This window comes from Schistocerca serialis, chromosome 9 (genome assembly GCF_023864345.2).
Source record: "Schistocerca serialis cubense isolate TAMUIC-IGC-003099 chromosome 9, iqSchSeri2.2, whole genome shotgun sequence".
NCBI classification, from domain to species: domain Eukaryota; kingdom Metazoa; phylum Arthropoda; class Insecta; order Orthoptera; family Acrididae; genus Schistocerca; species Schistocerca serialis.
Window position 1 is genome coordinate 69,305,092 of NC_064646.1, and position 16,772 is coordinate 69,321,863.

General features: G+C 41.6%; 1 protein-coding gene across 8 annotated transcripts in view; it reads right to left on the reverse strand.

Annotated features, from left to right (window-relative positions):
* The window catches only part of LOC126418638 (glucose-6-phosphate exchanger SLC37A2), a 420,139-nt gene that overhangs the window by 12,955 nt on the left and 390,412 nt on the right, over window positions 1-16,772 (reverse strand). For all 8 annotated transcript variants that reach the window (XM_050085494.1, XM_050085490.1, XM_050085491.1 and 5 more), the window contains 4 exons: window positions 15,934-16,029; window positions 15,754-15,844; window positions 15,249-15,397; window positions 2,185-2,386 (listed from right to left, as the gene is read on the reverse strand). In XM_050085494.1, coding sequence (XP_049941451.1) covers window positions 2,185-2,386; window positions 15,249-15,397; window positions 15,754-15,844; window positions 15,934-16,029 — 538 coding nt within the window. The remainder of the gene's footprint in view (window positions 1-2,184; window positions 2,387-15,248; window positions 15,398-15,753; window positions 15,845-15,933; window positions 16,030-16,772) is intronic.

Genomic DNA, 16,772 nt, shown 5'->3' on the forward strand with positions numbered 1-16,772 from the left:
CCTTAAAAGACTCACTGCTACAGGGCACAGAGGATGGAGGATGCTGCTTCAAGAGATCTACAGAGATGTTAGCACTCTCCCTCTGTCGGCCTGTGAAATCCAGGGCAGAAAAACGGTTGGTGGTGAGCATTGGCAACATGGAGGTTGGCTGGGCCAAGGTATCATGTGGCGACGCCACTGAATAGGATCTTCGAGTTGGTGAAGGATGGTTGGTTGGTTGGCTGATTGGGGTTGAAGGGACCAAACAGCAAGGTCATCAGTCCCTTGTTTCAAAAGTGGTCCACTTGAATGGATTCACATCTCAGAAGAGTCATAACGATACAGTCTTATCTCTCCAGTCACCCACCACCTCCAAAAGTCCCACTGTCTGGTCACAGAAATGCATTCCCCTTGTGACTCAGTCTTATCCAGGGCAAGAGCAACTGAATCACATTCTGCGCCAGGGTTTCGACTACCTCTCGTGCCCTGAAATGGGAAATGTCTTACCCACTATCTTTCCCACCCCTCCCACCATGTTATTCCCCTGCCCACCAAACTTGCAAAATATCCTTGTTCATCCCTACACAACCCGTGCACCCACCACCACCCAAAGTCCCACTGTCCGGCCACAGAGAAGCATTCCCCTGGTGACTCAGTACTACCCAAGACTGGAGCAACCGAATCACATTCTGTGCCAGGGCTTTGACTACCTCTTATCACGCCCCTGAAATGAGGAATGCCGTACACACTATCCTTCTCACCCCTCCTACAGTGGTATTCTGCTGCCCTTTGAACTTCGACAATATCCTTGTCTACATCTACATTTATACTCCGCAAGCCACACCCAACGGTGTCCATTCCTATACAACACCTGCTCCCAAACCTTTGTCCCATGGCTCATATTCTTGTAATAGACCTAGATGCAAGACTGTGTCATGCATTCTCCCAGCACCACCTACTTCAGTCAGGTCACAAACATCACCTATCCCACCAAAGGCAGAGCTACCTGTTAAATCAGTCATGTGATCTACTAGCTAAGCCGCAACCAAACATTGTGCTGATTCTACGTGGGCATGACAACCAACAAGCTGTCTGTCTACATGAATGGCCACCGACAAACTGCAGCCAAGAAACAGATGGACCACCCAGTTGCTGAGCACACTGCTCAACACAATATTCTTCATTACAATGACTGCTTCATAGCCTATGACATCTGGATCCTCCCCATCAACACCAGATTTTCTGAATTTTGCAGATGGTATCTCTCCCTACAATATATTCTACATTCCCATAACCCTCAACCTTCATTAGCCATTGGCCTTACTCACCTATCCCCTTTCCAGTACTACACACCCTCTATTCCACCATCACACCCACAGTCTTTTTACATCTCTACTTTTCCGCTGTCCCCCCTCCCAGCCGTCTGTCAATCTCCCAGCTTCACTGCTGCACCTAACTGCCCTACCCTCTCTCCCCATCTTGTCCCTGTATGCTCCCACAAGCAGCACTTTACTGTCTCCCACCCCTATTCTACTATCCCTCCCCCTTCCATCCCAGCCTCCTTCCTTACCCCCACCAACCAGTTGCATCTCCCATCAAGTGCTGCTGCTCACAGTCTGGCCTTAGCAGCGTGAGACTGTGGTCATGTGAGTGTGAGTTGCGTTTGTGTGAGTGTGAGTGAGTATGGGTGTGTATGTTGTCTACTCTGTCTAAGGCCTGTCTGGCTGAAAGGTTGGTTTGGCAGTCTTTATGTTGCGCCTATCTGCAACTCAGCATCCCCGCTATATGCTGAGTAGCAACTATCATTTTCATAATATTGTCAAAGCAGCCATCTAATTCAAACAAGTTTACCTTGCAACTGAATATTTCAAACACCAACTTAGGAGAAACATGCCAATGAGTGAAAAAAGTGGAATTACTGCACTGATTACATATCTACCTGCACTGTAAGAAGAGGACAATAGTTTTCAGAAAAGATATTGCTGCCAAAGTTTACCTCTCAATTTTGAGAAAATTGTAATTTTTACAATTGAAATTGCTCATCACTTTTCCCTCGCTTTTCCATCTCAGTGCTCCAATCCATTTCCTTGTATGAAATCATTATTGGTTTACAATATAATCATTCTTTTTCGTATTACCTATTTTTGAAGCAAACTTTATTTTCTATCATAATACAAACAACCAGTATAAAGTTTTTCAGGTTACCTATTGAACCAGTGCCATCAATAATGGCTGTGACTGTGGCCAATGCCCTGGAGCTCCCTTTGAGTGACTCATGTGTGCCCAAGTCTGCAGAGACTGCCGTGGTGATTAGGGCGTAGGGCCCATTCACAAGGATGCCCACCACTATCAGCAGGAAGATATTCATCTCCACACTCACAGACCCGTATTCATCATACACAAACATCTGAAAATAAGAAGCACACAGTTTTAGAATTATTTCTTCCATATCCTCAGCATCAGTATAATGAAAGTCATTTATTCACTTATCAACTCATATCACATAATGACAGATATGGGAGATCACATTAACAAATGATATAACAGGAGTGAGTACAAATTGGGGGTGAGGAAATGTGAAATGTGGTCTCTTGCAATGTTCTGTGCCTGCCCATTCATGTTCTTGACTACTCACCTATATGATTTTCCCAGAACATGGGAGGGCTCTTCAAACATTTTGATGTTTCTTGATGACAAGTATCACGATAAAGGGCTCTAACACATCCATACCTGCAAATACCTTATCCTTAACTGTACAGAGACTTATATGATCCAATTCCAAACAAATAAAAACCAGAAGTGAAAATCAATGGACATATACTAGATACGGTAGGTCATCCAGTTGGATGGTAAAGTCAGGTCTCTTTGCACTTTAAAATCTATCTCACTTTTTTTGACCTGCAGATGCGACTGCTAGCACTCTTTCACTCAATAGTGTCATATTATAATCTTCTGGAGAGATGCAGGTAAGGTCAAAAAGTGTACAGTAAAAGTCTTATTTAAAGTTGATAACCCAATATCATGCAGAGCATCTGCAGGGAGATTCTTACACTTGTGTGGCAATGTGTTTACTCCCTAATTTTTTGTGCTTAACAACTTCAACAAATTTAGGATGGGCAGTGAAATTCACAATGATAGCACTGGCAGTAAAAATAATTTCCATATACACTAAACATCCACACTTAGGCTCCAGGATGGTGTTTTATATTCTGATGCAAAAGTCTATAAGAGCTTAGTAACAGACACCAGACAGGAAATTGAAAATCCTCAGATATCCTGACTAGAAGAGTACCTTATCAGCCACTGCTCCTACAGTTTATCAGAATATTTGAACTTGAGGATGTAAATTCCACTGAAGTCTAATGTTTATATTAAACGGGTTTTGAATTTTTCAGTGTCAGCATTTATATGGGGTCTACTGGAAAAGTCGAGACCTATTTAATACAAATGTGTGTAAATTTACATAAATGTTTAGTTTGAAGACGTAGATAAAAAGATAAAAATGGTAGCCGAGTAGTGTAAGTGTTGTGACTCGCCGATCTTTCAAAGTACTGCCGCGCAGTTACGCGTGTCCTCTACATGCGGTGCTGTCTGCCAGCTATGCAGCAGCCGCGCCACCTAAGCGGCCAGCCAGCCAGCAGCCGCTAGACTGGGACTCAGTGTGATTTGAATGTTACAGTGTACATACGTCTTACTTTGTTTACTTGATCTGTGACTTACATGTATTGTGTCATCCTCAAAATATATTTGTTCAACTTGACGTTATAACAATTGGCGATGAGGTAGTGAATTTTTCTTTTTCATCGTTGACCCACAAGTTTCCATGGCTATTTTAGAACAACTATTGCAAGGTCTCATTGAACAGCAAACGCTTCTCACATCGGCGATTCGTGATTTTGTCTCGGCATCCAATGCGGGACATCTCTCGTCATTGTCTATACCTCCTTTTCCTCCTTACGACGAGACAGTGGAGGACTGGTCTGATTATGAAAAACGTCTTCGACAGCACTTCTTGGCATTTCATGTCGCGGACGGACAAACATGTAAGTCTCTGTTCCTTTCATGGATTTCACCTCAAATGTATCGGTTGTTGTCACAATTGGCTCCTTTGAAAGATCCCGCGTCTTTGTCCTTTGCTGAAATGTGCTCACTTCTGTCCGTATATTTTCAAGAGCATACGCATGTGGTAGCCTCTCGTGTTGCCTTTTATTGTTGTCAAAAACAACCAAATCAATCCTATCACGCTTGGGCGGTTGAACTTCACGGCCTCAGTAGAAAGTGTCTATTTGTTACTGAAGTTCACAAAGAATCCTATGCCGATTCCATGGTACGGGATGCTATTATCCGGCCAGCACCCGACAAAGAAGTTAGGCAACGTGCCCTTCAGTTGGCAAATCCGACTCTAGATGAAGTCCTATCCATTGTGCAGTCTTTTGAAATTTCTCGAGTCGCTGGAGCGCAAATAGAGGCATGGGGTGACGTCGGGGAAATACAACCTCTGTGCGATGTTGATGAAGCACGTGGCATGTCTCTGCCGGCCGACGTGGCCGCAGTACACTCCCAAGCTGAGCCTCGGCCTAACCGTTAACAAACCTTTAAGAAACTGCAGCAAAACCCCCGGCAACTTCCTTCATGTCCGCGGTGTTTTACGAAACATTCATGGGAGGATTGTCCTCAACATTGGGCCGTGTGTCACAAATGCAAAAAGAAGGGTCATGTGTCCTCCGTTTGCAAATCCGACCGCCTTCCTGATGTTCATGAACGTGACGCTGATTCTGCTTCTGTGTTGTCAGTCAATGGTACTTCTTCCCTGAAACTGTCCAAATACTTGGTCGGGATGCTCGCATGCAGGTGGATACTGGTTCTGCTGCTGCTATCATCAATTCTCAGACGTATCTTCAGTTGGGTTCTTCAATCCTATCACCTTCTGCTAGGCAATTACAGACGACCATAAACAGATTTCTCTCTTGGGACAATTTGATGCTGAGGTATCTTACAAATCTGGCGTTCGCACTGTTCCCATATTTGTCGTCGATCATAGTAATGCAGAGAATCTTTTTGGTTTTGATGCCTTTCGCATTTTTGGGTTCTCCATAGATGACTCTGTCACTATCGTCTCTGATGCTATTCCTTATGCTCAACTGGATTTCTTGTCGACGACATTTTTGTCCCTTTTATCTCCTGGGTTAGGCCGTGCAAATGACTTTTAAGCTCATATCATGCTCAAACCCACTGCTCGGCCTAAGTTTTTTAGGGCTCGGCCCATTCCTGTGGCCCTTCGTGATCAGGTCAAATGGGAGCTGGCTCATCTCACTGCTTCAGGTGTCTTGCTTCCTGTCACTTCCAGTGAGTGATCCTCTTCTGTCATCATTGTTGCTAAGCCCAATGGCGATTTCAAAGCCACTGTAAATGCTCAATGCCTCATCGACACTTACCCTATGACCCGACCTGAAGTATTGTTCACTAAACTTGCTGGAGGCCAGTATTTTTCTAAATTTGACCTGTCAGAAGCTTATCACCAACTTCCTCTCGACTCTGCTTCCCGACAGTTCCTGGTTCTTAAACACGCCTTTTGGCCTCTATCAATATCAATGATTGCCATTCGGGGTTGCCAGTGCCCCTGCTCTCTTTCAGCGATTCTTGGAACAATTATTGCTCCCTGTCCCTGGGTGTATAAATTACATGGACGACATTCTTGTCACTGGCTCCACCACTGAAGAACATCTTCTAAATCTCTGCACACTTTTTCGTCTTACACACTGCCGGTCTTAAGTGTAACCTTCAGAAATCAAAATTTTTTCAGGCGCCTATCACATACTTGGGGTTTCAACTCTCTCAGGACGGTATTCGCCTGCTTCAGCAAACTGTCACTGTGATCAATACCCTTCCTCGCCCTACATCTGTTAAGGAACTGCAGGCCTTCTTGGGGAAATTAGCATACTATCACAAGTTTTTACCGTCTGCTGCTTCGGTGGCTCAGCCGTTGCATCGCCTGTTGCATAAAAACGTGCCTTTTCACTGGTCCGCATCATGCGATGCGGCTTTCCAGAAATTGAAGACTATGCTGAAACAGGCCCCATGCCTGGGTACTAATCGACCTGGCCAACATCTTGTTCTTGCCACAGACGCCTCTCAATACGGGGTTGGTGCAGTCCTTGTGCACCGTTTTTCTGACGGTTCTGAACAACCCATTGCTTATGCCCCAAAATGCTCACGGATGCCCAACAAAAATATTCTCAAATTGAAAAATAAGCTTTGGCCATTAGTTATGCTCTTCATAACTTTGGTGTTTTTCTCTATGGATCCAAATTTCATCTTGTTATGGACCACAAGCCACTTGTTTCCTTGTTTCATCCATCAACGTCGTTTCCCAACAAGGCTGCACACTGCCTCCTGCGTTGGGCTCTTTACTTGTCTCGTTTCAATTATGAATTTCATTTCTGCGCGCGCACATGCGAACGTGCATGCGCGTGCACGCACACACTTGTTACCACTCTCTTTGACCACAGTGGCTGGAGAAAGCCATAATGTATGCATAAAGTGTGCTTGGTTTTGTGTGTGTGTGTGTGTGTGTGTGTGTGCGCTTCCTTTTCTTATCAAAAGGTAAGTGTGTAATAGTCTTTTTATTCTGCTTGTCTGCAACTCTGTGTATTACCTTTATGCGAGTTACAATCTATCGTCTTCAAAATTTTACATCGAAAATTTCAGCCAAATCATTTGGCATTTTGGCAGCTGTCACTCCCTCCACACACCAAAAAATCCACCCATGCAGTTTCGACACCTACGGACAGTGTATCTGCAATGACAAGAACTCCTTTGCCTAGTGGGGCCTTCCCAGAGACACATTAACCCCACCACTTCTTTCCAAACACTGTCTACAATGAATTTCCTGTGCCGTATCCTCACACACTTCTGATCCTCCCACCACCCCAGGAAGCAGTGCCCCCCCCCCCCCCCCCCTCCATCACCTAATATCACTCTGAACTGGAACAACCGGTCCATATCCTTCACCAGAGCTTTGTTAATGTATCAACATTCACTGGCCCTGAAATGAAGGACATCCTACCCATGATCCTTTCCACCCATTTTCTATTCCATCACCTCTGGTACCGCGCACCGCGGAATTTGAATCTGCGCCAAACGCCATGGACGTTGAAGATCCATAGAGGTCTCTGCACCATTGCGCCGTAAGTTGTAGTGGCTTTTAGTGTGAGGACGCCACAGTGAAACATTTGGTCCCAGCGGCCAATAGCGGCGCCCCTGATAGCATACTTAAGCGCCTGCCTCACGCTCAGCCAACAGTCTAACATTGTGTTGCGTCTCAGGACATATCGTCTCAGACAGCGTATTGACTTCGTATTACTATTCCAGTGGACATGGTTGTCTTGTGTGGTTCGTTACTCTGTTGTCTGTTCTTGTTATGTCGTAAGGTCCTCTGTTGGTTGTGTCCATCCTCTCCAGTTGTGTTGTTGTTCGCGGGCCGCTCCGCGGGTCCCGCCACGTTTCCGTCACTACTACCCTGCGACTGTTCCGGTCGCCGTTACATCATCATCCACCCAACCTCAAAGCATCCGAGTCCATCCTTATACCATTCCCACTGCATCCCCTTGTTACAGGGGTCATATCCCTGTGGAAGAACCAGGTGGAAGACTTGCCCAATCCACCAACCCAGCACTTTCTACTCCAGTCCGGTCATGGGATTATCCTATCCTACCAGTGGCAAAGCCGCCCGTGAAAGCAGCCAGGTCATATAACAACTCTGCTGCAATACTGCACAGCTTTTTAAGTTAGTATGACAATCAACCAGCTGTGTGCCACAATGAATGGGCACCACCAAGAGCAATGGCTGCTCCATAACCCATGCCACCTGGATCCTTCTATACAGCGCCAGCTTTCCTGAACTACGTAGACAGGAGTTATCCTTGCAACAAATCTTTTGCTCCTGTAATCCTCCTGGACCCAGTCTCTGTTAACCACTGTCCACACACCCTCCACCCCACAGTTTCCCTCCCAATTCACATCTCCATGCCACCTTCACCGTGTGCTGGTCACTACCAACACTGGTGCACCACAAGCCTAGGCTAGCCTCTACACCTGCCACCCTTTCCTCCCACATTTCTAGCCAGCAAACCAGCTGCCACTCTCTGAGCTGTCACCTACCCACCATGAGCCCTCTTTCCTCTTTCCTGCCTCCTGGCTCTGCCCCTCCCCCCCTTTCCCACCCCAAGAAGTCCCCATGCCAAAATGAATCACAGCAATGTGTGTTTAGTTGATACTATGTAGGGGCACAGAGATTTTGTGATTATGTGTGTGTGTGTGTGTGTGTGTGTGTGTACACTATCTTGAGAAAAGATTGATCCTGGAAGGTAGCAAGTTTTCTTTCCATTTTTTGTGTGCCTGTTGATAACTGAACGTTTCTCATATTCCACAAGTGACCTCTTTTACTCTTAAATTATTTACATTCTACCAGAACTTTCCTTCTATATTTATAACTACAAGTAACACATTGTTACAGTCATGGTTTGGGTTTCTGAGGGGTTTTGATACTGAAAAGACTATTTACACATACGACAATGTACTTCATTCTTTAAGACAATAAATTACAGGCTACTGGCATATTCTGTGATCTATCAAAGGCATTTGACTATGTGAATCACAATACAGCAATATCGTGTTTGTACGTCCCTCATTACCGCCTTTTCCCGCATAGTAAGTTCATGTTTGGAAGTCCCAGTCCTAATTTGCATCAAACACATGTTAAAACATTTATACATTCTTCCACCCCTCTTAGCATGTTCAAAATAGTTAGTAACTGTATTATTTGGCTGCTGCAACTTTTGTCACCATGAATTCTGAGTGTGGCGGGAGTAGGGCATTTGCAGATGTGGGGCGCAGAAATGTGCTGTCAGACAGTGTTATTCAGTGGCAGCAGCTTTGCAAGTCAGAGATCATCTGCTATGGTAGAAATGATTTGTCAAAGTAATTCATATTAGCTGGCAGTAACTCTGACAACTTCCAACTTCTGTAGCAGACTAACAATAATAATAATAATTATTTATTAGCATGTAGCTCAGTTGCTAGTGTTCTTTGTTCACGTTTAGCTTCTGACTGACGTAGACTGTGATTTTTTTTTTTTGTCTTAACAGTGTACTGATACATCATGGACAAAAAGATAGTGAGACAGTTAACAAACAATGAAAAATGGTGCACTATTCAGAAAGTGGACAAAAACTCACGCGTGAAGGTTGATGATACTGCATGAAAACTGAACATTTCTCCATCAAAATTAAATACATTAGTGAGCACACAAAAAGTAACTGAAGCAGCTTGGTTGGAAGGAGAAACAGTAAATGAAATTGAGTGCATGATGGTCATATATTTCACACAAAAATTATTACTTAAAGATTTCAAAGCATTCAACATTAGGATCAAAAGGTTCAAGAACTTGTTGTGTATAAATAAGTTTGAGGTGAGACTAGAAGCGTAAACATTGACACTGTTCAGTCATGGAAAAATACTCTTCCATCAGTCATAGAAAGGTACAGCCACAATTCAGATGAAATTGGCTTATTCATTCACCTCCTTCCAGACAAAACTCTCTAGTTCAAAAACTCTCTAGTTCAGAGGACAGAAAGGCTACAGCAGAAAATTTAAAAGAGAGGCTAACTGTTTTATTATGTTGTAATGAAAGTGGAACAAAAAAAAATTGATGCCAATAATAATTGAAAAGGTGAATAGTCCACAATGCTTTAAAAATGCGTGGATGTTTCCATGCAAATATATATCTAATGCGAAAGCATGGGTAACAACAATTACATTCGAACAATTATTATGTGCCTGGGATGGAAGGTTGGGTATTAGAAGCAGCCAAACATCCTGTTTATTGAACAGTGTGCAGTGCATTCCCAAGATAAGACATAGCTATATAATTTAAATGTAATTTTTATTCCTCCCACCTTTACAAGTCACCTTCAGTCACTAGACCACAGCATTATAAAACGCCTGAAAGGAAAACACAGGAAGATTCTTGTATGTAAGAGGCTGGGCTGTCTTCATACTAGAATGAGAAAGGTAATGTTCTTGAACACTATGCATCTTATAAGAAGTGCCAGAGATTCCGTGCAAGAAAGCACTCTCAAACTGATTAAAGAAGGCTGACTTTCATCAGATGCTTATAGAGGACATTGTGTCACAAAACAAAGGAACTGCAGCTGAGCAATAGCAGCCAATAATGGTGCAAAAAGAAAACATTGGCTATCTTAGCTTCAACTAATATGTTAAATGTGATGAAGGTGTTGCCATCTTGTCAGTCCATAACAATTGAGGAAGTGTTGCAGGAACACGTGGCAAAGAAACAAGAAGAAAGTGAAGACAAGAATGAACTAGAATCTTTGTCAGTTACAACAATATAAAAAACTACTGAAGCAATGGACACTTCAGCATTGTGTTTTGAATTTTGAGTTGACAGGGAAGTGACAGACATATTAACTAGGCACAAAAGAAACACTCAAGTATTTATATGTTTTCCAAACTTTTGTGGAGGTAGGACTACACATTGTATCTTCTTGTATTATAGTGTTGTCAGTTTAAGATAGTTTGTTGAAAGGACAATACCTATTAACTTATCAGTAGTGATTTGCTAATGGAGCTATGCTGAATGAATGACATTCATTTGTTTTGAGAAGTGTAATAATAGTTGCGATTTTAGTGTATTTTTATATTTTTTCCACAACACATGCCAGGTACGTATTTTGGATGCTAAAGGTCATGCTCTTGTGTAACATAACTGCCCTGCATTCCAAATGGCTGATAGTATAAGTGTACAAGTTCAATTTATTGGATTTAGCCCATGTTGATGTATTTTACACATTTTTGCTTCTTGAATACTGACACTGTTTTGAGAGGTTCTGGTTGCGATATTCCGAATGTGTTCTTAAAAAGGCGCATTTTGAATTTTAATTTATTGAAGGAGCACACCAGGAGGTGTGTACTCCAAACATAGTACCTTAAATGCCACATTTTCACCAATGAGCAAACAATCTTTACCAAATTAGGTATTTTTCAGTAGTGTGATGTTCAAAATAGTAGTCCCTTCAAAAATGTGCTAATAAGATTCCACCATATCCTTTTAAGTAAATTATAATTTTATGATTTAACAGGGAATATGACAAAATGGTGCAAAACAAAGGGTGTCAACAGGAAAGAGTCCTGTTATTAAGCTGTGTCAGTATCCAACAAGGAACTTATTACTTTTGGTGTCCCACAAGGATCCATCTTACGGCCATCTGTTCTTTCTTGTGTTTGTTAATGACCTTTCATTAGTAATTTTACCAGATGCAAGTTTGTTTTGGTTCCATATTACACAAACATTGCAATAAACAGCAAATCAAATATAGTTTTAGAAAGGCCAGTTATTTAAATTTTTCGAGATGTTAACAAATTGTTACTACCCAAACTCAGTCACTAAACTCTGAGAATACGCCCCCTATAAACTCAAAACATTTTTAGAAGAGGTTCACAGGGTTAAAATTATGAGATTAAAAATTTATAGTAAAGAGGACAGAAGGGTGGTGCACAGAAACTCATTATAGATAACAATGAACACTAGCTTTTGAGTACTTGCTCTTTTAACAGTAAGAATACGCACATTCACACACAACCACACAGACACCCAAATGTGCGTGCCTGCAGTAGCAGCAAGACTGGTTACTGGATATTTATTATTGAAAGCAGCTGCCAAGGTAGATGGAAGGGGGTAGGGAGGGGGAGGATGGGCTAGGGAAGGAGGCGCGAGGCATGGAGCGGGCAGAAAGGTAGTGTGAGAGAGGTCTTTCACCAGATGACTCAGAGGTGTTTTGTGAGAGTTTGTGTGCACTCATATGAGAAAAGGAGCAATAGCTCGGAAGCTAGTATTAACCGTTTTCGTTTCTGTTCGTCATACACCACTACTTCACAGGTAAGTGGTTGCCCTTCCCTTATTATACATTTATTTGCAATTTGCATGTTGTCAGATATAGATGACATAGATATAAAGAAGCTAGCATACACTGCATACTTTCACCCCATAATGTAAAACAGCATCTCTTTGAGGGCTATTGAGGTCAGGCTAAGTTTTTTGGGTTCAAAATTTTGTTCTACATACTTGACAGTCTCCTCTCTACGGACCTACCGAACAAAAAGTATATTAAATCTAATCAGTCTGAATGCTATGCTCCCACGTTTCTCCTAATTGCAACCATCCAAATGTCTTTCTCATCACTCTAGATGTCAGTTTCCAAGTTTACCTGTCTGCTTCAACTGTAATGTTCAATAATACTACTCTCATTAATATACGAGGTGCGGCTAGAAAAAAACTGGACTGATGCTGGAAAAAAACATTTATTTACAATTATTTACAATTTCATGTTATCTCCTTCAATGTACTCTCCTCCTCGGTCTCTACACCGCTCCATACGAATTTTCCACTGTTCATAGCAATGCTGCAGATCATTTTCGGTAAGGCCATACATTACTTCCATCGCTTTTTCTTTTACTGCTTCAACAGTCTCAAATCTAGTTCCTTTCAAAGCTGACTTGACTTTAGGGAAAAGAAAAAAGCCACAGGGGGGCCAAATCAGTTGAGTAGGGTGGATGATCTAAGATGGGAATGTTGTGTTTTTCCAAAAACATCTTCACTGACAATGCACTGTGAGCTGGGGCATTGTCTTGGTGAAGGATCCACGACTTTTTTCTCCACTGGGTCACGTAGGGTAGCCAGGATGCTAATGTAGTAATGCTGATTCACTGTTTGTCCCTCTGGTACCCAATCAATGTGCACGATCCCTTTGATGTCAAAAAAAAAAAAAAACAATCATCATTGCCTTGAATTTCGATTTTGACATTCGTGCTTTTTTTTGTCGTGGAGAACCAAGAGTTTTCCAATGCATCGATTGGCGTTTAGTTTCGGGATCGTAAGTAAAAAACCACGATTCATCGCAAGTAATAACATTTTGTAAGAAGGTGGGATCACTTTCAATGTTTTCCAGGATGTCAGAACAAATCATTCTTCGGCGTTCCTTCTGTTCAATTGTGAGACACTTTGGAACCATTTTTGAACACACTTTGTTCATGTTGAAACTTTCATGAAGAATCTGCCTAACACTTTCCTTGTCAACTCCTGTTAACTCAGACACTGCTCTGATTGTTAAACGGCGATCTTGTCGAACAAGTTTACCGATTTTTTCAATGTTTGCATCAGTTTTTGCTGACAATGGTCTGCCAGTGCGAGTGTCATCACTGGTGTCTTCGCGGCCATCTTTAAATCGTTTAAACCACTCAAACACTTGTGTTCGCGATAAACAATCATCGCCGTACACTTGTTGTAACATTACAAACGTTTCACTTGCAGATTTTCCTAGTTTGAAACAAAATTTGATGTTAACATGCTGTTCTTTCTGTACACTCAACATTTTCCGACGCACAGACAAAACGTCAACTACTTAAAACAGACGCCACGGGCAGACTGAGTGCAGGAGGCAGATGAAACTCGAGCAGTAGGCGGAGCGAGAGTCACGTGACAGGCCACGCGACTTTCAGCCTTATTGCATTCGTTTTATTGTTTCACCAGTACTAGTCCGGTTTTTTTCTAGCCACACCTCGTACACATGGCATATTTAGAGAGAACATGCTCCCACAATCAGGCAAAATCCATGCAAACATTTTGCAAACTTGCACATGAATAAAACCAAATAAAATAAATCTTGTCTCACACTAAAATTTCAGACTATTGTTTTTCCCCTTACTTCATATCAACACGCCATCAGCGCTGACTCCACTATGACAGCTCTCTCAGTTTACTCCGGTTCGGTGTCTTCCTTATCATGCCAGCCTAGTTGTGACCTATTTCTATCATTTGGCTGCAAGTTCAGATATCACATTCTTTGTTCACTTGCTAATTGGTAACTGAGCCATGCACTGTTCACACTGTGAAACGAAACTTGGGACAATACACAGCAGCACCAGGGAAAACAATTATCAAATGTAGTGAGTACTGATGGTGGAGCTTGCACTGAAGGCAGCAGACTGTTAATATGGAGTTAGTGTTAACACTAACAATCTAGTATTTTATTGTGGGGCAGGACTGACTTTGCTTGTTTTTATTTATCTTGTGCTAGGGTGCAAAATTCTTATATGGCTTTTGGCCTGATGATGGAAGCACAACCCCCCCCCCCCCCCCCCCCCAATCTCTCTCTCTCTCTCTCTCTCTCTCTCTCTCTCTCTCTCTCTCTCTGTGTGTGTTTGTGTGTGTGTATGTGTGTGTGTGCGAGAGAGAGAGAGAGAGAGAGAGAGAGAGAGAGAGAGAGAGAGAGAGAGAGAGATAATGTGATTAAACAATGGAAAATCCAGGATGGAGTGAAAGAATATTATGAAAATTGGTACTCACCATATAGCGGAGATGCTGAGTTGCAGATAGGCACAACAAATAGACTGTCACAATATAAGCTTTCGGCCAAGAAGGCCTTTGTCTAAAATAGACACCAAACACACACACACACACACACACACACACACACACACACACACACACACACACACCTGCAGCTTCTGGCAGCTGAAGCCACACACATTTTTGACAAAGGCCATGTTGGTCGGAAGCTTATATGGGACAGTCTTTTTGTTGTGCCTACCTGTGACTCAGCATCTCCACTATATGGTGAGTAGCAACTTTCATTTTCACAATAATGTGATTAGCATGATTTAACATTATGGATGAAGCTCACAAATAACTTTCAGAAACTCTATCCAACTAACAGCTCCCATAAAAAGGTGAAATTAAAATGTCAGTTCGCCCCTGACTTGTGGTAATCCTAACAAGACATGAAACTGTTCAATTTATCCATTATTTTGTCCTCTTATAAAGAGTATCTGCACATTCCTTGTTAACCAAGTATCACAAAAAACAAAAATTGTAAACTGGTAGACAATATGTTTTTGTGCGTGTAGCCACATGGATAACTTCCTTTTTGCATAAAAACTGAACTGGCAACCTGGCTGGACACTCAAAAACATGGCTCATCCATAACGCCTGGGAAAACATGAATCAGACAGTGTGTTGACAATATGCAAATTACAGAATCCCTTTGGCAGTGGGAATTACTTAAGGTATTGAATGTAACTTCTACTTTCTTTTGTCAGCTAACACTTGATATTAAAGTTCATGTTATGCATAAAAAAGAAACTACTTGCATATTCTCTAAACTATAAGTAAATATGTTCCAATGCATATTTACCAAAGGAATGGCTACAACAAGCATCCCAGCACAAGTAACAGCGCTCATTCCAGTGTAATCACTGATCACACCTGCCGCAATGCCGCCGATTATGCCACCAACATCAAATAAGGTAGAAACGTCAGCGCTGAGAGTTGCACCCAATGTTGCTGTGAGATATGTCTTCATAATTTTCAGCACAACACAAAACATCACAATTAAATGTCGGAGTATTAATCAACAAAAATCTACCACAGAACATACTTTCATATAAAAACATTATGACCTTCACTTGATGACATACTTGCAGTTTGAAACCCATGCATTAAGGAGGGTTTTGATTAGAAGTTGGAGATCACGAATTACATACAACAAAAAAATTAAATTTTAGACAATCACATACAATGCAGTTTATGGACATTTTTGTCTAGTATTATGTTCATATCTATATCTGAGTGACACAGAAACAAAATATCAAAAAAATGGGGCTGACATTTTAATAGTTAACTAGATCAACTATACTTACTTGATGCTGATATGTATAAAGGAAGCCAGTAAAGAAACGTGTAGCTCACTAATTTTGCAAAAAATAGGGAAAGAGAATATTCCACAACTCCCTGGAAAAAGAAGAAATTAAAAGTGTTGTCACTTATACACAAAGCTAATTTTCCATTAACTCAAAGCACACTGAAATCTTGAAACATACCGGAATTTTTAGTGCTGACCAGAAACTGATGGGTGTTTCATTTGGAATCACTGCTGCAATTGGCACTGTCTCATTTGGAGGGAATCTCTTTATTTCCTGGGACAGACAATTTTAGGAATGATAAGTTGCATATATCAGTTATCAGTGTAAATTTCCATAGATGCAAGGTACACTCTTTGCAGAAATCAGTGTCATACATTTTCAGTCTTGTTGCTTTCAGTAACAAAAATATTAACAATCTGGATTCAAATATGATGAATAGAGCACACCGAGGCTGTTAATAGAAAGTTTCTGGATACAATTAACATGTATTTGTAATGGTATCGGAAGATTTTTCTATTTTGTCAGAATAGTGATGGACAGAAACTGGGTTTCAAATACAAATTTCTAATTATAATTCACTCTGTTAAGATCATGATCAAACATTAAAGTATTATTAAAATATTGCAGTTAGCAATGGCCTGATACTACAATTACACACACCCTAATCAGTGTGTAAAACATTAATACTCATTACGTAGAAGTAGATTTTATACTTACACTTATTTGTCATCTACTTTGTCACAGAAAATCCACGATTCCTCATGTGTGTTTCAGGAAAGATACAGTGTATCAAAAGTACAAGTAAAAAAAAACAGCATGCAATTAGTTATGAGTGAAAAAAACAACAAAAACAAAACATTTGAAAAACAACAAACTAGAAAAACCTCATAACATGCATGCAACAATGAATGCCTTCCTGGTCCTAAAATGGAAGGTTCAAGTAACCCTCCTTGTCTCAAAAAGGAAGGGTTACTGTAAGACACACAACAGTTAAAAATCACTTGGTTGCAAAGCTA